At 36.8% G+C, this 25,108-nt stretch overlaps 2 protein-coding genes across 4 annotated transcripts in view; one reads left to right on the plus strand and one right to left on the minus strand.

Moving 5' to 3' along the window:
* The window catches only part of ATP8A1 (ATPase phospholipid transporting 8A1), a 110,816-nt gene extending 92,512 nt beyond the window's left edge, over nucleotides 1-18,304 (plus strand). For all 3 annotated transcript variants that reach the window (XM_084286413.1, XM_084286414.1, XM_084286415.1), the window contains 4 exons: nucleotides 6,390-6,478; nucleotides 6,869-6,961; nucleotides 12,961-13,052; nucleotides 13,701-18,304. In XM_084286413.1, coding sequence (XP_084142539.1) covers nucleotides 6,390-6,478; nucleotides 6,869-6,961; nucleotides 12,961-13,052; nucleotides 13,701-13,798 — 372 coding nt within the window. In that variant the 3' untranslated portion in view covers nucleotides 13,799-18,304. The remainder of the gene's footprint in view (nucleotides 1-6,389; nucleotides 6,479-6,868; nucleotides 6,962-12,960; nucleotides 13,053-13,700) is intronic.
* A 4,862-nt stretch (nucleotides 18,305-23,166) lies between these two features.
* Nucleotides 23,167-24,471, minus strand: SHISA3 (shisa family member 3; the record flags this gene model as incomplete). Its single annotated transcript, XM_084286392.1, has 2 exons — nucleotides 23,167-23,618; nucleotides 24,174-24,471. The coding sequence occupies 2 exons, from the start codon at nucleotides 24,469-24,471 to the stop codon at nucleotides 23,167-23,169; spliced, it is 750 nt and encodes a 249-aa protein (XP_084142518.1).
* Between the last annotated feature and the right edge of the window lie 637 nt (nucleotides 24,472-25,108).

A 25,108-nucleotide genomic window follows, 5' to 3' on the forward strand; every position in this document is an offset into this window, starting at 1 on the left:
ATGTGCCTGAGTTATTAGGGCTTTTTTTATACACCTGTCTGATTAATACAGTAGCGTAAAATTATATATTGAAAGAAGAAGTATGACACTGAGATTAAAATCAAAAGTTCAGTATCTGCAGAACTTCTTAATTTTATTGTGATACTGTAGAAGAGCACTTTAAAATTCTCCAGAGCCCCATCTTTTTCTGCTCTGTCTGACCCAGGGGATTATATAAAATTAAAAGAAATTGAAGTTAAGGAACAAAACATGTATTGTACAGAATTTCAGCTTATTTGATTGAGGCTTGCAGAATCTTTGTGAAAAACAATAAAACTCTTTGTTGGGTGATTTAGCTGTAGAAAAGATATATTAGAATATACTACTTTAACAGTATTAGTTCTTTAAATTTTGCTTCCGTCTTTATTATTGAACATTGCAAACTTACATGGAATTGTACTTGTTAAAATATTAAATATTCAGCTTTTGATCCCTTACAGAAGTTTTGTTGGTTTGTGTGTGTGTGTTTGTATGTTAAAAAAAAAAATGAATGTAACTCTAAATATTTTAAATTCTCATGAACAGCTCTTCATTCAGGTATTCAAAGGAGAAGTTTGTCTAAAATCTGATTTGACAGAGGAATTTATTTTAATCTAATGGAAATCAAAGTCAGTATTCAAGCTAGTATTCTAGTATCTTAGAATCAGAGGCTGGCAGGGCTCTCTGGAGGCACCTGCTCCAGCAGGGACACCCACAGCAGGGTGCCCAGCGCCACGTCCAGGTGGCTTCTGGAGATCTCAAAGGACGGAGATTGCACAGCCTCTCTGGGCAATCTGTGCCAGTGCTCCATCATGTGCTCAGTAAAGAAGTGCTTCATGATGTTTGGGTGGATCCTCTTGTATTCCAGTTTGTGCCCTTTATCTCTTGTCCTGTCACTGGGCAGCACTGGAAATAGCCTGGTGCAGTCCTCTTTACACCCTCCTTTTGGACATTTGTCTACGTTAGTAAATACCTCCTGAGTCTTGCGTTCTCTAGGCTGGACAGTCCACCTCTGTTCATTGGCTTCTGTTTCTCTTGGGTCAGGACATTGTCGCTGATGAGCTCCAGGAACCTAATGATTGTGCTTTGCTGTGTTCTTGCTTCAGCAGTCAGAGATGCTATTAATGGATATTTCTTGTCACTTGCATCTTTAAAAACAGATGAGTATTAGTTTAATAACTTTTGTGGAATTCAGCATAGTAAATAAGCTGGAATGACTTTTTTAAGGAAATTTTGATGGTGCTTTTCCTCAGTGTTAACAGGGGGAACTATAAATAATGCCCCCAGCATTCAGAAAGTAATGATTCCCTTGAAATTATTTAATGAAAGGCACTCTGCCTTGCTTTTAAGGTGTCTTTGGAGATAATTCAGTTGACAATCTGTATTTCTAAAAGTTGTCTTGAACCCCATAAGGTAAACAAATACTGAAGTCACTTCATTCTCAGATCTCTGGAAAATTTATTTCCAGATTTATGAAAAATGTCTAATACTTTGTGTAGTTATGTTAAGTTAGCCAGTTATTTTTGTCACTTTTTTGCCTACTCCTTATTCCTGTTACAATTTGGATAGCCCACATCCTGGTAACAAAGCTGTAGAACCACGAGAATTCATCTGTTCATTGTGGCTCTACATCCCCCTTGCTAGATCTTATATGTTGTCTTTCAAGCAACTCAGATGGGTCCCCTATAGAATCTTTTCAACTGAGGCGAAAGGAAAATCTAGCCTTTTCTTTGCAAATAATTTACATTCTCTGCATACAAGCACCATTAAAAGTAATGTAACAAATCTCACCTTGCAAAAATTTTCTACCATGTTTAGTATCAAAACCAGGTGGCTAATTTTCTTTAATTTTCTGATTATTTTTTTCAGAGCTTTTAGTTCACACTGCAGCACAACCTTCTTTGTCAAACTTTTGCTAAAAAAAACTTGCTTCTCTTCCTAAATTCTGGGAAACTTCTTTTTTCTCTCAGATTTTTGGGGAAAATTTCCAAGTATTAATATTTCTTATAAGGCTTTTTTTTTTCTTTATTCTTTTCTTGCTTTCTGCGTTTGAAAGCACTTTCATCCCTATTTCTGTCTGAAGTCAACAGAAATAATAACTGATAACGTCTCTTCATAACAGTTATTCCTGGCACCAAAATTTACCATTATGGGTTTGAGATCCTTTCTCAAACGCTAAATACTTTTTCATATAACCTAGGCTTTCATAAAATGCAAGGACAGAATTAAGTATCAATGAATTTAGTTCACAAAGGAAAAAAAAAAAAAAACAAACACTCCGAAGCTAGTCACAAGAACATCTAAAATGGTTCAGTCTTTTATTTAATCTCTTTCTGGACTCAAGTGCTTTACTGGGGTTAGAGATGAATGCAAATCTGATGATCCACAAACCTCAACTACCTCATACAGTTAGACCCGTATATCACTTTTTCTTTTTTTTTTTTTTTAAGCGTCCATTTATATAACAGTTAAATGACAAGAACACTCACTCAAAATGAACGTTACCCAAGAGCCAGGTTTAAGTTTCTCTGTGCTTTCAGGGTAATGCTTATTTTTGCTGAAAGGATGATAGAATAGAAAATTGAAATAGATGTCTTCTGCTGTTCCACTTTCTGTGGAGTAATCCAATATTTTTTGGACTAGAAGAAACGATGCTGGCTTTTGCTCTGAGTGACGAAGGTACTCTCTAGGAAAAGGCAGGATGTGTTCCAACAGATACTTAGAATATTAAAATATTAATTGAAAGTGGCTGAACTAAGGACACTTCTGTAGATGACAGACCTAAGTCTCAGTTTAGTCTCTGTATTGCTCTGTCTGGTTTCATTTATGTTTATATACTCGGTGTCACCACAATGATGCTTCTTTAAGCTTCAGGAGTTATAGCATGTGTCCTTGAGCTTTATTATATATGTACTTATTATTCATAATGTTATTTGTGTTTATGTGATTGGGACCATAATTCATCCCTCTGAGGGATACATTTCACCCTTTATTACCCATCTGCAGTGAGAAAAATCAGTGGTCTCGCTAATGGGCTAGTAGTATCCGTAGCTGAAGAAAATACGAGGAGCTAGGGAAAAAATGAAGGCATGTACTGTACTTTTGTTGTTGTTGTTGTTTCACAGGGGATTTGTTCAAGTAAAAACTTAGAGATTCTGCCTGCAAATATCCAGTTACCCGCTTCTTAACTGTGTTTTGCCTTTGAATGCATTTTCAGAATATGGGATGACTGCCTTTTTAATATACCTAATGAGCAAAGTTTCTACTGAATGGGACCTGTGAGATGTTTTTTAAACTCTAAAGAGCAAAGAAACACTACAGGCATGACTATAAGTCCTTGTAGGGAGTTCACAGCCCTGGGAGTTAAATGCAAATCTGTTTTAGTATTACAACAGTAAGAACTTTGACATGTATGAAGACAAACACGTGCAGATAACTAAAACTAGTGAAGAAGTCTCTGTAGGTTGTTGAGGACAGAAACGGTCGGTCTGATGGTGTTGAGGAGGTATTATTTTAATAGTTCTCTGGTTTATAGGAAGAGGGTATGTACATAGATGGTACCTGAAATAAACTGCAACTGTTCTTTTCATCTCTCTCTTTGCTTTTAGAAGACTATCGTTTCTAAAATCTGAGATAGCTGTTTCAGCAGAACATTTCATAGTGAAGAGAAAGGAAATATTTTCTGTTAGTTTTGGCATGTAATTTCCTAATAGTACATATACATGTGTGAATAAAAATATTTTACATCCAGGATTTCTAAAACGCCACTAAATCACGAAAGCGGATAATTTTCAGTACTTAAAAAAAAAAAAAAAAAAAAAAAAAAGAGAGAGAGAGAGAGAACCAGTATAAAAATCTGAACAGGCAAATTTATTTCATTTTTAGAAAGTCCTAATATTGAGCATGAGCTATGCAGACAACAAATTATTTATCCTCCCTGCAGGATTTGTTAGTTCTACAATAACCTAGGCTTTCCAGCTCTCATTTTGGATTACTTCTGAATTCCCCTGGGAGCCACTTTTGTGGCAGATTCCATTTGGTTTCACAAGGCCTAAAACTTGGCATAGACCACAAATCTCTCACATTAGGAACAATTTGTAAACCACGAACAGAGGCAGCCAGAGTCCGGCCCCAGAACAGGCTGCTCCTGTTAGTGCCATTGTCTGAAAAGGATTGGTTTGCCATTTCCCAGATGACCTGCCTATGTGTAGAGAGATGTGAAAAGTTAGAGACAAAAATGTTTTCTACAGAGTGAGGGGGGAGCTTTCTTGTACAGAAAGGAAGGAAATACCTCTGTGGGATTTTATTTTTCCCCTCTTCGTCCAAAAAATACAAAGAGGCCCTCTGTCTTTAATGCGAATGTCGGCTTTAAATCTTTTAGGTTTGGATTAACTCTGTAAAAGAAAAAAAATCTGACAGGCTTTCAAATATGACACAGAAAAACTTTTTTTTTCCTCAATTCATGTTGTTCATTTGTAAAGCCAAAGGCTGGATGGACTGAATAGTAGGCGCCAGTTGTTCCTTCATTCATAGTTAGCATTACAATGGTCAGAATTAACATCCTAAGACCTACATTATCACTTTTGCTGTTTCACCAGCAAACATTTAATACAGGGAGACTAATGCTAGAACAGCTCTTAGCTGTGTTCCTATAAATTACCAAAATGTTATTAATAATAGGAAGTAACAGTTCTAATTCCTTCAAGTTGCATTTTTTTTGCATTTTGGTTTTGTTTAGGAAACTGTTAGTCTCTCTGAATTATTACTTAATTAGAAAAGATATTGCAAAACGTAGTTGTGATAGACATTTCCTATAAGCTGATTAGCTGTTGTTTTAGGAAATTAGTATTTAATCATGTATGTCATAAGTCTTGTTTTGCTTATAAAAGGACTGTGTAAATACATTTTCTCCACATCCTGATAGAAAATTTTCCTTCTCTCTCCCCCCCTTCGCCTTGAAGCTGTGAATTGGGTTTTTTTGAACCTGTCACTGCTCACTATTTATACCTTTGCTGACAGCTGTTGGCAAAAATAATTGCTAAAATCTCAGGGCAGTATCTATGTCCTATAGCTGTCGGAAGTTTACCAGACTTTAAGTTCAAATACATACTAATACTTTACAGATACAATACAAAGAATCACTAGGAGTTTGAATACAAAAACAAATTGAATAAGAGTTTTTGCCTGTATGCGAAAGAGATTTTTATTCTGAAAATAATTCGTTTTTGTTTTTACACACATAACGTACCAAGTGTAATTCTAAAATATTCAGGGGTGTGCATTCAGAAGGCAGACTTCAGCTGCCACAAGCTACCTTCATTTTTCTGCTCATTGATATTAATAAAATTTCAGATTGTTTACTCAGGTACTAAGGTTTAAATTTCCTTAAAAGGAGTTAGTCGCACAGTAATGAAACACAGATTAGAAAGGGTATCACTGTTGTAGCAATGTTATTTCCAATCTCTGTGCATTAATTCCATTACAAAATTATTTTGAATATTGTCTGCAGAACAATCTGTCAGTAATATGCTTTGTTAATTCCTTGCAGCCATACTTGTATTACAAGGGTCAATTAACGTTTTTTTCTTTTAATGTCCATGTGTTATGATATTTGTTTTGGTTTTAGTTTTTAGTATGTTAACAGACAAGTTATAAAAAGAAATATTTATGTAGTAATATACATGTAGGACAGGGTATAAAAGTGGAAGCATACAACTACATAGAACAGTAACATGTTTTGCAAGTATTTCACCATGCATTAGCATGTTAGATCTTCATTTAAGACTAAGTTAAGAAGTTGCATACTTCCTTAGTTTATAATTAGTTGTTACATTTCATTATTAAGTATTTTGTTGCACAGGAACCTGTAGCAGTGTGGGAACAATGGAGATAGCTCAACTTCAATCTGAATTATAATGTGAAATGATTGTAACAGTGTCCAGTATCCATAGCAAGGTTCAGTATTCATTATACCTGCTAGGGTTGATTGCAAATGAGAGATGGTGCTCATGATGTATTGAAAAAGATTGGGGAACGGGAGCAAGGAGTTCAATAAATCTGAAATGTCTACAATCAGCATAGTGGTATAGAGCAGTGTTGTGGAGGGGTAGGTTCTCCTCTCAAATTGCTAAGCAGCGTGATCTTTCCACCAGCTTCTTAACATGAATTAGTTCTTACAGTCTGCTGGATTTCTATATCATGTCAAGGGATTTTAGAAAGGTGTTAAAGCTGTATTTTACATCAGAGGTTCATTTAAACTTGATTTTGATGCCCTCAATCAAATCATTAATATTTCTATGGTTATTTGTATGTTGTTATTTTTTTCTAGTTCTCATCATCACCTCAACACATTTTGTGCTTTTTCTTTCCAGGCAGCTATGATGTTCAGCTCTGGAGTATTTTGGATGGGACTTTTATGTATTCCTATGACAGCTTTACTTTTTGATGTAGTATACAAAGTGTGAGTACAGAAATGCTGATGTTTATGGGAAAAATTACTGACTTTAAGCATGTGTTCTAATTACTACTATAACAAAAGCAAATAAAGATCAGCTCTGGTAATTATATAAAACTGTTTTTCACCTTGTTTTAGACAAACCTGGTTACAAATGCTATTAATTTTAAATCCTTCAGTAATTGTAATGTGTTTTAAAAATAAAATATTTGTGTCTGCTTTGCAAGAGCAGCTGATAAAATATATTATTTAGACTTGCTTTATTACATTTCTTCTTTTAAAGTGTAATTCAGCTACCTGGAAAAAAGGATTTTTATACTGAATGCTTAGATAAGTGCTAAAACAATGTGATCTTTTACTTTCAAAAAGTAAATCTGGCAGTATTTTGTATTACAGGGTAAAAAGAGCTACTTTTAAGACACTGGTAGATGAAGTTCAGGAGTTGGAAGCGAAGTCTGAGGACCCTGGGGCAGTTGTGCATGGCAAGAGGTACTGTAAAAATCTGTAGGTCATTGTCTTTCATTTAAAAATAATAATAATAATGCTAAATATCATCAGGCTCATACATGTATCAAAGGCAAAAGGTTATTTTCCAAAATCAAGTAGAATTTTCAAGTAAATAGAGATAAACAAATTCAGTGTAGGTATCTGTAAAAAGGTTTCAGGTCTACTCAGCCTACGTGATTTTTCATATGCTTAGATGATAAAATTTTAATTCTGTCACTTTGTATTAACAGCCAAGGCAAAGGGAGTTTAAACCTGCATCATTTACTAATATGGTTATAAATTGGGCCTAAGCATATAAAAAATATAAATAAATAAATAAATAAATAAATAAATAAATAAATAAATAAATAAAAACTGCCTTCTTGGTAGCATATTGAAAACCAGCAAAATCTGTCCAGAATCTGCTGAAATTAAATAGAACAAGCTGGCATTGTATCTAATGCCAGTCAAGAGCAAACTAGTTTGACTAATTTATACGAGGTAAGAAATAACTTCAACTTGACACCCCACAAGAATTCTGTTATTGAGCTCCGAGCCAGAAAGCAATATATGCTTTGTTCTCTTTTGCAAAGAGAAAAGTTGTAAAAGAATAACAAAAAAAGAAAGCAGATATTAGTGCTAGAAAGTACTAAAAGGGGACCATCTTATAGATGTAAAAGAAACTAGGGTATTGTACCTTTTCAATGTTCTGAACTTGCATTCCCAAGACTTCTCCCATGTTCTCAAACTCAGCTATTTCCATTGTGTAGGCAGTATGCTATTCCTTCGTCCCACAGAATTCCTTCCACATCTTTGTTATTTAGGCAGTAGGAGCTTGGTGTTTTCACCAATGGTTTTGTAATTATTTCTTAATCTGACAATTAAATAGCTAGAAGGGCTTCATGAAGATTGCTTTAGCTACCTGCCCGAATATCTTCCTTAGATCCATTCATTCTCCACTAAGTCATTTGCTGAACCTGTATTCTTTGAAGTGTATAAGCATCTGCCTCTCGTGCAAAATCAATGGATGTTAAACATCTTAGTATCTTCTAGGGATTTATTTCATCAATGTTTTCTATTATTGTTATAAATTCAGGTAATAGAGCCAAAATTTCCTTCTTTAAGGAGAATGTTTCCTTTGTTAAGGAGATGGCCTCATGGACTGAATTACTTATACCTTCAGAAAGTCGATTGAACTATTCTAACTTTTTTGTTTTAGCATCTACGTTGCGGAAACCTGGGTTAATTAGTTAACAATGCAGAGTAATTAACTAAATTGGCAAGGAATGTCCTCAGCTTCAGTTCTAAATATGCACATGGGACTTTTATATTCTTGAGTGGTAGCACTTGTCGTGTGAGTCCAGTTAATCATCTTTGACAATCTTATTGTATATTCTTCAACACCAACTAATATTTTTCTAGTGTGCATAATTCTAGAAATACCATTCTATATTGTAATAGAAAAAGATTTGTTCTCATTAAATGCCAAGTAGCCTAAAATGCAGGCTCTCATAAGATACAAAACACTTTGATTAAGACAAAACTGAAATAGTAAGAAAGATAATTCAGGAAATGTTTCACCCTGTCCATTCTCATCTTAAAAATACTACAACACAAAATTAGAGGGTCAGCTTCCACAAAGAACTGGCCAGGATTCTTTCATTGGCTAGATGCTACAATTAGATGGCATTTGAATATTAGTGTTAATTTTCATGTTATTAGTGAAATATATTAGTGTTAATTTTAATTGCTTTTTTTTCAGCTAGAATATTTTTGTTTCAAAATTTTTAGAACTGTGCTGACCTGATATGGCACACATTTAAATACGTGGAGCCAGTCATTGATTGCACTCATTGATTCTTGTACGTCCCTTCCAACTCAGGATATTCTATGATTGTGTGATTCTATAACTAAGATGGTAAAGCTTTAACCTTTTGATGTTTTCCTGCCAGTCTTGGGATGGGAATTTTCTATTTAACTTCCAAATTTGCACCTTCATCTGTTTTCTTAAAACTAGAATAAAAATGTCATTTAGATTGAAATAATTTGAAGTATTGTTCTTTAAGGATCCTGATTGTATTTTAGCATATGTTTTTTAAGTAGGACAGGCTGATGCAATCTTAAGATCTGTCATCCTTCATATATTACCAGTGCTGATTTGAAAAGATATTTTAGCCATTACCACTGAAGACTCAGTAAGAGCATCCCTGTTGTTTCCTGTTTGGTAAAGAACGTGATCAGATTTTTTCCCAATAAATAGCCACAAATAATTTATTCTATCCTTATGTAGGTAATACATTGAAATGTTTTTTGTCACATATATTTAGCCATTATGTAAGAACATATCTTGAGTAAGAAGGTGTAGGTTTTACATGATGTTGTAGTTTAGCCTGGCAGACTAAAGTACCGCACATTTGCTCACTCCCCTGCCTGAAGGATGGGGGAAAGAATTAGAAAAAGGTAAAACCCATGGGTTAGGATAAAAACATTTTAATAGGACAGAAAAGGAAGGGAAACTAATAATAATAAAATGCTGATAAAAAAATATACAAAACAAGTGATGCATAATGCAATTTCTTACCACCTGATGACTGATGACAAGCCAGTCCCTGAGCAGCAGCACCCCACCCCTGGCCAGCCCCCACCAGCTTTATTGTCCAGCATCACTCCATGTGGCATGGAACATCCCTTTGGCTGGTCTGAGTCAGCTCTTCTGCTTCCGTCCCCTCCCAGCTCCTTGTGCATCCCCAGACACCTGGGTGGCAGGGCAGCATGAGAAGCTGAAAAGCCCTTGGCTCTGTGTAAACACCGTTCTGCAACAACTAAGCATCAGTGTGTTATCAACATTATTCTCATCCTAAATCGAAAACATGGCAACGTAACAGCTAGTAGGAAGAAAATTAACACTATCACAGCCAAAGCCAGGACACTAGCTTTTCTAATAGAAAGTAAACTTTATGTAGGAATAACATTTACTTGAGCTTAAAGAACAGACCAGCTTCAGTGAAGTAGCAAATTTATGTTACCAAAAGTATGATTTTTATAATTAAAGACATAGTAACAGATGTGACAAAGCTGTTTACACTTAAAATTGAAATGACTAAAATAAGAGCATATTTTTTGTGTACAAACCATGGTTCAAAAAAAAAGCTTTTCTGATACCTAGTATATAATGTTCAAGTAGAAACAACAATACTAATACTTATAGAAATATTTTTTATATTTTATAGACTAAAAGTAACATAATAGACTAAAAATAACACAAGTAACGGCCCTAACTTGTGTCTTTGGAGATACCATAAATGCTGCTTCATACAGTAATTGTTTTTCATTCAAGCCACTTTGAATTTTTTTTTTTAAACCAGCCAAATGGTTGATCAGGAATATATGAAGTAGTAATTTTTTTTCCTGTAAGTGTATATGATATGTTCAAATATAATTAATATTCAGATTTTCCTTATAGGTACGCATAATGAACATAGTCATATAGTTGCTGATTTATCATTGGTTAATTATGAAAACATGTTTTCTTGACTTCACATGAAGATTTTTAAAAGTTTAGGATAGCAACAAGGCGATTCATAATAAAGGGCTTTCACTATTTCCTCAAGTATAAAAACAGATCAGAATTTGACGCCTGAATAGCTGGAAGCACTTTTGTTTTCCAAAATATATTTCCTACTTTATTTGTATTTTCTGTACCAGCAATTGGATCTATGCAATGGAAACTTCATTATACATAAACTAACAAATGTGCATACTTTATATTCATGTAAAACTTAAGGCAGTATTTTCAGTGGTTAGCATTTAGGCAATCTGAATATTTCAGTCTGAAATAAGGGTATGTGGTGATGATACCAAAATGCTGCAGTAGGTCTGCTGTGCTTTTGTGCCTACAAAAATAGCTTTGTATTAGAAAACAGAATTTGTCAAACAAAAAAAAAAATCTGTTTTCAGTTAATTTTAAGAAAGGTTTCTCAGATGTGTTGCAAAGGAGATACAGTTGACACCTTAAAAATGTTTTCATATGGTCTTTCACCTCTTTGCCCTCCCATTTACGTAAAGGTATTTATTTATTTATTTATTTATTTATTTATTTACCTTGTGAGTCCTTATGGTTTAAACTTCAGTCCTTAATTTGTTTTTTAGTAATCTAGTCACTTTAGTAGTTGTAGCAGTGAACTAAAAACCTACACTACTTAGTGGAGCAGTGAAGAGGAAAATATTACTTTAAAAAAAAAAAAGCTTATGAAAACATGGAGAGTAAGATGTATCTCAGTACTCTGACCTCTCCATTCTTGGGACTTTGGCTCAGCAGATGCTGACTGCTTTCCTGCAATTGGTACCTAATTCCTTTTTACAAGTCCCATTCTATTCAAAACATGGCCAAAGAAACAGTTTACCACACCCATCCTCTTACCCTGTAGATTTTACAGTTAGCCTTCCTCTATGCATGTGGGGATATAAGTTTATTTCCCTCTTCCAACATAGAAGAGCCAGGCTCTGACCTTCTGGCATATTCTTTAAACATGAGATTGGACGGAAACAGAAAGGGGAAACAGACCACCAGTCTCTCCAGTTTAAGCCAATGGTTCAATTTTGTCTAGAAAAATTAAGTGCTCAATGAACGAAAAACAAGCATTTCTAATATAATGGTTTGAATGCTACTCTAGGAAGGGAAGGAATCAAGTTCCATTCCTACCATTTAGTCTGGCAGGTAGTTAGGAAAGGTAGTCTATTTAGCTAATTGGCGGTAATATTAAGGAGTAATTTGACTGATCATAACTCACTGAAGTTAGGCATGTGAAATCCATTATACATGCCACATCCTTACACAGAGACAACTTAGATAATCTAGCAGAACTAACAAAATCAAATCACTATACACTCAGAATGAATAAGTAAATTAAATCAGTTTTAGACCAGTTTACATAGGGAGTGACTGGATTTTCCAGCATTGGAAATGGTTAAATGACAGGTTTGTGTTTTTCTGAAACACAAGCTTTAATTCACATTGAATATCAAATTTAGAGCAAGAGATTAAAGTGTTTTTGTTGTGTTTTTTTTTTTTTTTTGTGTTGTCATTTTTCTTTTAATATAGTCCCTATGCATCTTCCATACATTACCAAAATTGTGAACTTTCTTTGCTATGGCTACTCCATCTGTTACTTATTTAGTAATGTAGAATCCTATTTGAAAGAACTTTAAATGTAAGAGAGATGAACTGCAATGAAACCTGACACATTCACTACAGTTCACAGGATTCAGCTGTCCCTTGAGCCTCAGTTGGTCTAAAACCAGTGTAATACTTCTTGTGTTTTCTATGTAGGCTGAAATGGAAATCCTCTTGGGTCATATCAGAGCATAATAAACACATAAAATAGCAGAGTCGGTAAAGTCGGCTCTAGAAAGGAGATGGGCTGAAGTGACCCACTTCCAGTAGTAATAGTAGCCCATTATTAGGGTATGACCTCCAGAAAAACAAACTCCAGAGTTTAATGGAAAATATACCTTGTTAAATCACTTTTCATGGAAAATATGAAACATTTTGATATGAAATACGTGAAATACTATACACAGAGCTGATAGCAACAGGTGTGACTTTCCCTCCATCTTCCTTTCCTATTCGACTCTGGGGTACTGCTTCAGTAGAAGCTAAGAGCCCAATGCCTTCCCTTTACACCACATGTTTCCAAAGGAGTCATGCTCAAATATTTACAATATTATTCACTTATTTGTTTTGTCAGTGCACGACAGTACTTCTGACAGATGTTTTGCATTTACTTTAACAAATAAAAACAATACAAGGGATCTGGACATCCTATTCTGCCCCTTGCACAAGCTTTTAATCATCCATTTAGTAATTAATTCAGGCACAGGTAAAAATAATTTTTAAAAGATCATTTCTCTTGTAATAACTAATTCTTGTTTAACGGACTCAAAGGTAAAGGGATACTGTAATTAGTGAGTAATTTTTTCACATATATCTGCTTTCTTTCTAGCTTAACTGAAAGAGCCCAACTACTGAAGAATGTTTTTAAGAAGAACCATGTGAACTTGTATCGCTCTGATTCTCTGCAGCAAAATTTGCTTCGTAAGTGTTCACTTACAAAGAAAAAGTAGTATATTTTAATAGTATGGAGGTAAAACACTACCTTTCACTGCATTTGTGTATAGTAAAGATTCAGTATCCTAATATTTGTCATGGTGGCTTTCAGTACATCTTTCTGGAATGCACCTTTTAAAATTTCTCTTTTTATTTTGTATCACAGCTTTGGATAGGACTTTTTTAACATCTTAGCATTATCTTTCACAAATGAATTAGTCAATAATTTTTGTTAAATTTTATAGTTTTTTTCAGTTAATTTTTCAAACTTTAAGCACCTTTAAGTTGTTTTAATTCAGTCTGCCTTGAAAAAAAGGAAGACGTGTTTGGAGTGTAAGTATTAGATACTGTGTTTGTGAAAGTGACATTGTGTGTGATCATGTTTGTATTTGAATGTAAACCCAGTTAGACTATATTCTTTGCCTGTGGTTAGGATTCTATTAATTCCTAAGATACTTTGCTATTTTACAATTGCAAAATTATGTAAGAAAGAGTGTAGGTTTTCTACCTACTAGAAACTAAAAAGAGACTTATTCACCTATATTGACCTTTGTTAAGTTCCTTTCGTTAAAGCTTCAAAATATTGAAGATTATGTGAAATCCAATTAAAACTTTTATTTTGGTTTGTATCTGCAGATGGCTACGCTTTCTCTCAAGATGAAAATGGAATAGTTTCCCAGTCTGAAGTAATAAGAGCATATGATACCACAAAACAAAGGCCTGAGGAATGGTGAAGGAACACAGCTCAAGATTTAGGCCTCATAAGTTACTTTTGTGAGACAGACTACTAGATCTTTGCTGGGAGCTACAACCATGTCCCAGTTATCAGAGATTTTAAGATCTATGATGATCTTATTCCATAAAGTTTGGATTTGTGTATTCAGTAGACATAAGCACTGTGCAACTATACTGTAACACACCATCTCTAAATTTTTTAACAAGTATTTGCTTAGCCTTTGTAAGCAGATTGGAATTTACCTTGTATCTTGCCAGCTTGCTTATTTTACAATGAAGTTGAATCAATACTGGTCATATACTTGGAAGGTAATGGTCAGATTGCTAAACATGCTTTACATTGACAGACCATTATAATCTGTGGAGGTTTTCAAGTGGTGATATATTTAAATACAGTTGATAACAAGCCTTTGATTTCAACAAGTGCTGAAAAAATAGTATCTTAATGGTGTTCACTCACCTTCTTTATGAAAGATTTTGAGTCAAGATGTTTATAGATATTTGTGTCAAACTAGCCTACAAACGTTTGCCAAAGAAGTTCCATAAATGTTTTCTGTTGTCAGAAATAATTTGAAAGGAAACGAACTCCAGTCCTGATTTCAGAACTGCATGCCTTGAGTCTCTGTACTCAAGAAGAAAGATTTACTGTGCAGTGAGTCTAATTTGTGTGGCCTTGATGGCATTTGCTTTCAAAACTGCAAGTATTGCACCCTTGGCCTTATAGAATCTTTTCCCTTATTTTCATTCAATAGTGCATATGTTGAAAATGGATACCACCTTGTAAAATTGAGTGCACGTTGTTTTTGTTCAAATTTTAAAGAATTGCTCTGCCTTACTTCCCTTCGTCAAACTTGAATTATTTTTGCAATGCTTAGTTTGATAATTGTATCTGCTTATACTGTAAGTTCAAAAGAAAGTTTGTTTTAATTTACTTTTTAAATTTAATTACATTTTCAACATTTTTATACTAAAGTAATGCTTACATTGAAACAGAGCAAACCATGCCCTTCAGTTGTGTGATATGTACTGTTTTATTTGCACTGAAGTCACTTCCTATAAAGATGTGAATTACATTGCAGCAGCCTCTTTAGAACTTAATGGTCAAGCAGAATACCTATATACTCACCTTTAATTAAAAAGAGAAGGATAGTGACTGCAGAAAAAAATACTTATGTTTTTTATTTAAAAAGGGGGGGGGGGTGTAAATTAAAAATCTATTACTAGGAAAATGGTGATGATAATGTTCTTAAGTAGTAAAAGTTGGTATTTCTCAGCTTACCACCCAATGACCATCAGGTTTCAAATAAGAGAAAGCTACGTTTTAATTTAAGAAGTTAGTTAAATCTTGTAGCTGTTTAGTCCATGTTCAATTCTGATTTTAAAAGCCACCGTAATTGCATCTAGAATACATTATTCTGTAGTAACAGATGTTTTTATTTTTAATTAAATTTCAGTGTATTATGTGGAAATGACAGTTTTTTCGTTGAATGGAGATCAGCTAGATGGAAAAGCAGAACAATGACATCCTTAGTGATCTGCTAGATTAAGAGTTTCCTCTTTGCTCTCCAACTCATCCAGTTTCAACTTAAAAGTAACAGGTCCTACATTCACATCTTTTTTAAACCTTCCTTGATCAGTCTTACTAATTTTTATAAAACCATTTACTAAAGGTGATTTTAGCTCTTTGCCTTTCCACAAACTAAACACTTGACATGTAATGTTAGTGCACCGTCCAACTTTCTTGTGCTCCATTCTTGGAGAAGCTTACAAATATACATGAAAACCCCAACAAAAGACACTATATGAAAGTACATATTTAGGAAGGCGTATCAATGGGAAGGCAGTCTGCATTTCATATGCATGTTATGCAATGTCTTCCTCTCGCTTTCCCGGAGTGATCTCTAAACAGAAGAGAAAACAGAAGACATAGGGACAAAGGGGACGTATCCCACTAGAAACAGTACTGCCAGTCAGTCATGCAGACAAGAACTGCCTTCAGAAAAGCCATTTCAGGCATAGATAAATAGATGGATCAATATGGGAGGGGCAAATCACTTGACCTAAGGCAAGAAAAAATTTGGGGGCATGGCCCTTTCCTAAAATGGGGTTCCCTATTTTCTGTCATCGAAGGGACAATGACCAACTTCAAAACATTTCTGAAATTAACCATGACACTGTTGTTCTTTTGTAATCCTTCAGTGTACTTAACTCATAAAATGGTCCAATCCATAAATACTCTCTTTCTGGCTAATTTTTATATTATTTTTCTGTTCTAAATGATTTATTTACTGATTTTACAGAAATTACATGAGGACTAGAAATCCATTGTAATGTATTGTGACAAAATTACAGGAACGCACATTATTTAAAAAAAAAAAAAAAAAAGCATCTCCCAGTTGTAAAAGTTTGTTGAAAATGACTCTATATATATTAAAAATGAAAACAGTTCTAATTTAGATGGTGATTATTTTTTTAAGGTAGTGTAAATTTATCACAATGTTTCATCTTTACATCTTTATAGAACTGAAAGTAGTATTTCACAAAGTACATTTTTCATTATTTTTTTTTTCCCCTTGTCTCTTTACTTTTTCCACAAGACATATGTTATTTATTGTCTGGTGATTAGTGATAGGAAGATACCGCTTCATGGAAATAGTAAAAAGACAATGTGGCAATTCTAACCGTGTTTTTTGATTTTTGTAAACACCTTAATTTTTTGATTTTTGTAAGCAACTTAATTTTAAAATATAAAATCATCCTAGCTATGTGTGCACATTTTTTAAATCAGGTCAGGTATACAATATGCACTTTATTTTCTTGTTAAGTACACAGTAATATAATCTATTATCATCTGGTTCATAAATCATATCTTTGTTAAAGTAAGGGGATTGTGCAGATGTTTATTGAAAGAAAAAACAGTTTAGGCAAAAATACTTATAAGAATGCATTTGTTCTTATTGTTTAAAAATTCAAATTTGTATTAAATACAGAATTCACATGGAATTTTCCATCTGTTTCATGTGCACTGTGTAATTGCAAGTTAGTATTAAAAATTAAACATCAAAAAGTTGAAGCAGTGCCACTTAGAAATCAGATATCTTCTATAAATACTGTTGCTTAATTATTTTTAAATATATATATATGTGTGTGTATGAGTGATTCAAAAGAGTAACAGGAAACAATTTTAACAAACCTATTGATAATTTGTATTTGGAAAATTTTCTTGCCAATTCCTAATTTTACACTTATTTTTGCAAGGCAGTTTCAACAGATTTATACTTGAACATCATTCTATTTGTATAAAATAAATAAAGTATTTTGAAACACTGAGAGATAGCTGAAGATTCCTATATGTCAACATACATCCATAAAATTCCCTATGTTACAAGGATGCGTATAAAGTATCTTAGGACATTTTCATTATGTTTAACTTCATCTTGAATGATTAGTAACTTGGAGTATGTGTTAAATTTAAGGAAAGATGTTGTTTCCCTTTTTTCTTCCATGTTGCGTAAAAGCACTTGTAGTTCTGATGAATTTATCATTCTGTCTGCATGAGGTGATATTTTTCAGTGTTCGGAGGCAATGCATGGTTGTTGCTCTTCCTGTTTTTTAATGCCTTTGTTAAAAGTCTCCTCATAATATAGCCAGAAGCTAGCACTCTGTAAGCAAATGAGTTTTTGTCAATTCAACTTTCTTGGTACTGGATGTTTTCATTGGTAGCAAAACTCAACAAATGAGTTTCTCCTTCCCCCCTCTGCCCTCGCTCCCCCAGTTTGTTCGCTGTTAACCAATAGATCTTCATTAAACAAAGGAATATTTTAGCATTCCAAACCTGGTTCCTGCTTATGCAAACCGTTACTCACATAGGCTTCAATTGGACTGTTTGTAAGTATAAGGACTGCTCAGCTGAGTAACGATGTGCAAAGCCGGGCACTTTGGAGGGTTGGGACTTTTGGAAGATTGCTTAAATAAAAGCATTTCCGTATATTGAGTGATTTGTAACTGCAAAGCTGCAACCAGAATAATATTTTTTTTTAAATCATATTTTATGGTGTTTCTTTATTGTAGAATAGAAGCCATAAATGCACTAATGTTGTTTTTCTACTTCAACTTAATTTTTCATTAAGATTTTCAGTGTTTGATATGTATGAACCGCTGCAGAAAGCAGTCACTATGTACAAGCAAAATTTGCATTCAAGGTAAAGTGAGGTTTTACAGCCCCACTAAGCCATTACTGCTGAAACTGTTGTGGAACTTATGAAGCTGCATGAATGAAGACTTTTTGAGTCGGTGTTTATGGTAGTTTCTCAGGTTTAGTTTTAACTGGATGTTAAATGCACTGTGTTTTATAAATAGTTATTCTCTTTTAGTAACACATTCAGTTCTATGCAGTGTTACATGTCACTTGGCATTTGGTGAATGTGCATGTTTTGAACTGCAAATTTTAAATGTTTTGTCTTTTAATTGTTAAAAAAAAAAAAAAACATGAATAAACTTTGCCATTAAATGAAAACTCGTAGCTGAAGTGATTGGTTGCAAATGCTAGGGATTGCTTTCAAAGAAGAAAACACATATGCCATTATTCTTGTTTTTAATTTTTCTAAAATAGGACATTTCAGAAATAGTATTATGTATCAGAGACTACTCATGTTACTTTGGTAAACCAAAAAGAAGAATAGAAAAATGTTTTGATTTTTTTATAGTTATTTTCAAATGTCTTGTTCTCTTCTCATGTGAAGTCCAGAGAGGCGTTAAAGCAAACAAGCAAAAAAGGAGTATGGGAGCCTGCAATTTAGTGATTTGCAGCAGAGCCCTAAGATACTTCTGGTGGTGATGCTGTATTTTGAAAGAAAATTATGCAGTACAAAAGTGGTAGAGTGGGAATAAGGGAACATCATCTCATTTTTCATATGACAGTGATGGACACTGTATCCCATGGCTACAATAGTAGCAGATACTTCTTTTCCCTAACAGTGCCTACCCACTCAATAAATACCAATATAGCCAACCCTAAATTGTGTTTGGGTTGTAGATAGATGACTGATTCTTTTTATACACTAGGCAATTAATTTCTTGTAGATTTTGTGTTCCGAGGCTCAATAAAGGATGCATCTTTTAAGCTGTTTCATGATGCCAGTCTTAAATGCTGGAGCTGGCTTAAGGAGATTCCACCTCACGGTATGTCAACTTCTCTACTATGCTGACAGTCATAAAGCCATTAAAATTAATCAGGTTATAATCCTTATAATGATACAGCTACCCTTTCAAATCCCTACCCTCTTTTCTTATGGAAAATGTTAGTTGTAAGCAAAATCATTTCACCAACCTGACTTACACTACAGTCCCCTGAATTCACAAGTTGGAGAGAATGAAAAGAGAAAGGCATTTCTTTCTAGCTCCATGAGTGAAGACAGCATATTGTGGAATTGCAGCCTCAATGTAATTGCAAATCAAAAACTTTGTATGAACGTTGCAGAGCAGCAGCCCCCTCAAAAGCAGGTCTGTTCTGCGTCATTCTGTTTAGCCTGCACAACACATCACAATACAAGGAAAAACAGTGCCAAGGATTGATTCCGTATCTTTACTGTCAAGCTTTAATAGCAGCAATGAAATCATTTTTAAATTGTCATATCATCTTATTAAATTCCTGGGGGACTAGTGTTACAAGCAGTCTGTTAGTTTACCTAGCCATTTTTGCTATACTGCTTACCTAGCTCCAAATAAATCCTTCAGAAATTCCTGCCAGCACACGTCATGTTTTCCTTGGCACCAAAGGGTTTTGATACATTTTGGAGATATGTGGTTAAAAAACCCTTAGTATAGGAAAACAAAATGAAGGGCTGATCTAATTCATGTCACTATTCATTATTCTTTGCCCATAGAAGGTGTGGTTTTTATACATGCAATTACCAGCTAATCGTAATCAAAGCACTTTGTGCATAATGTGTGTGAATGACAATAATCAGTTTCCTGAGTGTGATTCTTCTTTCATTTTGATATATCTTAGATTGCTGTCACTCTAGTAGAATATGAAATAGCTCCACGATTACAAATGAAAAAATTAAACCTGCTCTGTTTAAAAAAAAAAAAAAAAAAAGGCATAGCAGTTCAGCGAGTACTGTATAAATGTTCTTTTCAGTTCAAGCATATATGAACCCTTCAAACTGTTTCATTAGTCTTAAAATTGTGTATCAGAATAAATCATAGGAGCATCCATGCCATAAGGTCCTTTTTATTAGGAAGGAAGTTCAGACTTTAAGCTGGAGCCTAAATCCGTGTCGGAAGCGATGAGCCTGGGCAATGACCATTTCATTCTTGGGTCTGTATTCTTGCCAATTCCTTTCCTGTCCCTTCAGCTATATAAGTCACTGTCACTAGCTCCATTAACAGTAATTTACAATTCTTCAAGGCCAATCTATTTGCACAGCACAATCCCCACCTCACCTGGCATACAGGTGATCCGGTACAGCTATTTCAACTTCAGCTGATCGCTCCCACAGTCTCAACCCCCTGTCTGCAAGATTTGTTGCGCTCTGGCCACCAATCTTTAAAGTCCTTAGCACTCCATAAACTTTTAAGTCTGATTCGGAGGAATTATTCCTGTGTGTCAAGTTTTTCAAGCATTTTTATGAGGTCAAAGACATTATGCGGCATGAGAGGAGGAAGGGAGGTAAGTAGCTCAGACAGGTCTTTGCTGCTAGGTTGAATTCCACAACACACAGCAAACTTTACAGCCTTTACTTGGGCTGAATAATCCCAAAAATTTGTAAGACTGAATTCAAGTGCAGCAAAAATCATTCCCTATGTTAATACATCAAGAAATTTGACTTTTTTAGAGTCTGCTGCAACTATTACGAAACCTTGCATCTTTAGTGTACGCTAATAAATTGTAGTAGTCAATGACTGTCAAACTCAGTTTCTCAGTGTGTACAATGCATCTTTGAGGAAAACACAGAATTTCAGCTATCCATTACCCATGTCAATGGTACTGATGACAAATTAGTGCTTAAAGGGAAATAAAATTGTTCCTTCCTAGCCAAAATCGATCAAGTTTATGCTTCCAGCTGTAGTATCTGTTTTGCCTTGATTTACTAGATGAAAAATATTTCCACCAAGGATTTATTATACATTTGTAAACCATACTTTAATTAGCATAGTTTAATATCTATTTCTGCTGTATATGTGAATGACCAGTATATCACGCAGGATGCTTCCAAACAACACAGATGACACCTACTGGAATATTGGATTCTGAGGGTAAGTTTTCCAGAAAGGTATTTCTTGAACAGACCCATAGTACCTCAAATGCACAGTGGAACCAGAACAGATCCCTACAAAACATCTAAAAAGGTGGGCAAAACTTTACCTGCTCCCTTTCTTGAAGATTGCTTCTAAAAAGAATGGCAAGCACTTTTCAAGTAGTTTGTCAAGTATCTGACAGCTACTTACAGATTATTATTATGTTGTTGTTATATGTCATAAAACATATACACCATTGTGTATTGTTGTTTTAGTTTACAATTAGCAGTTACAATAAACAAGTCAAAACCTATTACTTAAAGCATCATTATATGGAAATTAAGTTGTCTTTTCCTTAGCATCTCCAGCAATAATGTCTATTGGATTGTAACATTAATTATGCAATAAAAAAACACAATCTTTTTTTCAAAATGTTTTTCCATAAATGGTAAGATACAGATTGCTAGATATTTGCTAAGAAAAAAGAAATTACTCTTAAGAACTAATTTTTTCTAAAATACAAAGTGAAATATGTCATAATTCAGACTAGAAGTGCTACAATGTTAATACTCATTGATATGCTAATACTTGTAAAATAGGCCAGCTATAACATACTTCAATAAATCGTATACGCAGGGTGTTTTGGGCTCATAAAATAGGAAAATTGATCCTCTGGTATCACAGAATCTGCCACACAGAATGACTGCATTTATTCACAACAATAAGTCTAAAGGGAAGCCCTTTAATGACTGCACGTTTTTCTTGTGTATTTTCCATTTGCTTGCTGCATGTGTTTGTTTTAGATGCCTTTTTTCTTCTTCCATTTGGTCTGTTGGCTTATTTGGATGAAGGAATGTAAAAGGGCAAACAAAATTTGTTCCTACGGCAGGATGTTTTAGATTAAAATTCCCAACTAATTAGTGTGGTTTTAACCACATTAAGTTTCAAGTTACATATAAAAAGATATTAATTAATTTATTAGCTAGCTATATAGAGAAATTTACATTATATTAAATCCGCACAGCAGGTGCACAGTTAAAGATGTAAATCATTTACAAAAGCAAAATTTACTGTTTTTAACAGGAAACAATGCAGTATAGTTACACCAGAAAAGTGAAAATTTGCTCATTGAACAGCATCTCCACAAAGACATACAGGTGACACTCGATTCCAACCACAGTTTATTGATACATTTTTTTGATGTGACTACTAAATAATTAGTGTTGTCAATGTCGTAAATACATTTTAAATTACAAGCCTGTCTTTACATTTTATACATGGCTAATTTTACAAATAGGACTTTAAGATCAGTTTGTCCAGCTTAGACGTGTTGCTGAGCAAGAGGCCAACAATAAATACTTCCTTCCGAAGAAGGCTTCAATACAATGCCAATTTTACAATTTTATGCTGAGAAGTTATTAGCAATATTATTGAATACATTCTGCCTTTCTCATACATAATTATTCGGCTGCTTGGGATTGGCATGTTTTCAACTAGCCTAATTCATACTATTTTTATCTTAGTTAAAGTTAACTAATACAAATATGCAGTGTAAGTTCAGGTATATTATCTGTATTTAAAAAATCCCACGCGCTTCCGTATCTATAGTAAAATACCTCCTCTTACTTTCATTGCTCGTGGAAGTGGAAGCAGTCAGCTGTTTCAGGATCCACAAACTCTTCGGTTTAGTACATGTTACTTCTCTGTTACTTCTCAGCCTGACTGCTGCTTTATAGCACTATTCTGATTATTGGGTCCGTGGAATACAGCCAGTTTGTTAACTAGGTTAATATCATTTAGGGTTAAAGCATCATTTATAGTTCCATGAAATGAGTAACTTTATCCCAATTTTTTTTCCATTTGTCTCTGAATATATTCTGAACGCATTAGACTGAACTATCAGAGCAGTCGAACTAAGGCTGGAACATTTTATAATTCATTTGTCACTGCAATCCAAGCTCAGGAAAGTACCAAAGGCTGGGTTTCTGAAATCTTGCACTTTTCAAGGGCAGCTCACCCACGGGAATGGTTCTAACTTCTGGCATTGCAGAGCATGTCAGCGTATGACACCCATGGCAGCAGTCCTTGTGCTCCCTAGGGCTGCATTATCCCATGGCGACTCCTTTCAGCTCTGGCCGAAATCAGAGCAGCTCTTCCCAGCTAGGGCAGGCTCCGGCTGCAGCGGGTACCCAAAGTATGGCGGTGACACCAGAAATCCCGGCGGCTGGTTCAGGTGGGCGGCGTGGGCTGGCTGGAAGCAGCCTGATGTGTAAGGCGGTGGTGGCGATGCCACGAGGCAGCCCGGCTCTGCCCGGGCGAAGGAGAACCTGCGAACCGACCCGCTGGCCGAACTGGAACTGGTGGCCGTGCTTGACTGCCTCGACGGCGTCCTGAAGCTGGTTGAGGCCAGGATCATGGGAAGAGTCTCGGTCTGGTAGCTCCGGAGAGAGAAGCGTATTGGCTGTGAAGGCTGCTTAGGTCTTAAACAGGTGCAGCAATAAACCGCCACCAGAGAGCCCACGATAATGAAGGCGACAAATATTGATCCGACTATGAGGAACGGCACGTAGATGGGCTCTGGGGGAAGAAAGAAGAGGAAAAGCCGTGCGTGTTAGCCTGTAGAAATAACCGTGCTCTTACTTAGAAATAAGAGCTTATGGAGCCCCACATCATTGGCTCAGTCCCGCTAGACACTGAGCCTCGCAGAGCTCCTGACCGCTCTCATTAGAACTAAATTAAAGTTTATACCCTAGGGCCACGAGGCAGAAGTTCTCTCTGTTGACGGTGTTAGCAGTTACGACAGTAGACTCCGTTTGCCACACGGCTATTAAGGTTTCACAGACTCCCACCCCTCTCCCACCCCCTCAGACCCCAAAATTGGGGCTGGCGGTGTAGCTGCCTGTGGTAACCAGGCTCGGGTGCCCCAGGTGCTGTTACACGCCGTGAGGTGGCCACAGGCGTGGTCCCGCGCTGGACCCGTCGAGGCACAGCCTCGGGCACCCGGAGGGGGCCGCTCCCGGAGCCCCCCCGGCCCCACCGCACCTGGAGCCTCCGGACCGGGCCGGGCCGGGCCAGGTTGCCCCCGGGGGTCCGTCCCCAGCCCGCCCCGAGCCCCTCGGTGCGGGCACTCACGGGCGGTGACTCCCGGGTCCGGGGTCTGCCGGTCGTTGGTGCAGCCGCCCTGCTCCAGGCGCGCCTCGGCGGCGGCGCAGCAGTAGCGCAGCGCGCAGGAGCCGCAGCAGATGGTGGCGGCCGCCGTGTCGAAGCCCTCGGGGCACTGGAAACCCTCGTGGTAGCCGCCCTGCCCGTCCACCCAGCCGTGGCAGTACTCCCCGCCGCCGGGCTGCCCGCCGCCGCCGCCGCCCAGCAGCCCCAGCAGGAGGCAGCGCAGCGGCAGCAGCACCAGCAGCCGCCGCCGCCGCCCCGCCATCGCCCCACCGCCGCCGCCGCCGCCGCCGGGGCAGGCAGGGGGCGGCCCCGGGTGCGGAGCCGAGCCCCGGCCGGGAAGGGGGGCAGCCCCCCTCCGTGCCGACCCCGCCGCCGCCCCGCGGGCGGAGCCGCCCCCCGAGCTGCCCCAGCCCCGCACTCACCTGCCGCCCGCCGCCCGCAGCCCGGCTTTCCCCTCTGCCGCCCCCGCCCCGCGCGCTGCCGTCGGGCCCGGGCCGCTCCGCGCCCCCCCCGAGCAGCTCCGGGGCTGCGGGGCCGGGCGGCGGCGGCGGCGAGCCCCGACGGGGCGGCCGCGGGGGCTGGCCCCACGCTGCGCCCCCCGCAGCGCCCAAACGCGGGGCCGGCCGGGCCAGGAGCGCGTTAAACATCGCTGAAAGCTCGTTGGGAAAGAAAATTCACAAGCCAAACATATTATTTATTGCTAGGACTCTTCGCTTTTTAACTCGTTTCCTCGATGCTTTTTCAGTGCAAACGCGTACCCGCGTGAGATTTACAGCCTCTTCTAGGCCTGTCACCTTTCTTTTCCAGACGGAGAGGGAGAGTGTGGGGCAGGGGAGGAGGGACGCATCTGTTCGTAGGATCGTCTGATCCTTTTCGGCTGGAGGAGTAATGGCGAGTCA

This window comes from Netta rufina (genome assembly GCF_964035555.1).
Source record: "Netta rufina genome assembly, chromosome: 4".
Taxonomy (NCBI): domain Eukaryota; kingdom Metazoa; phylum Chordata; class Aves; order Anseriformes; family Anatidae; genus Netta; species Netta rufina.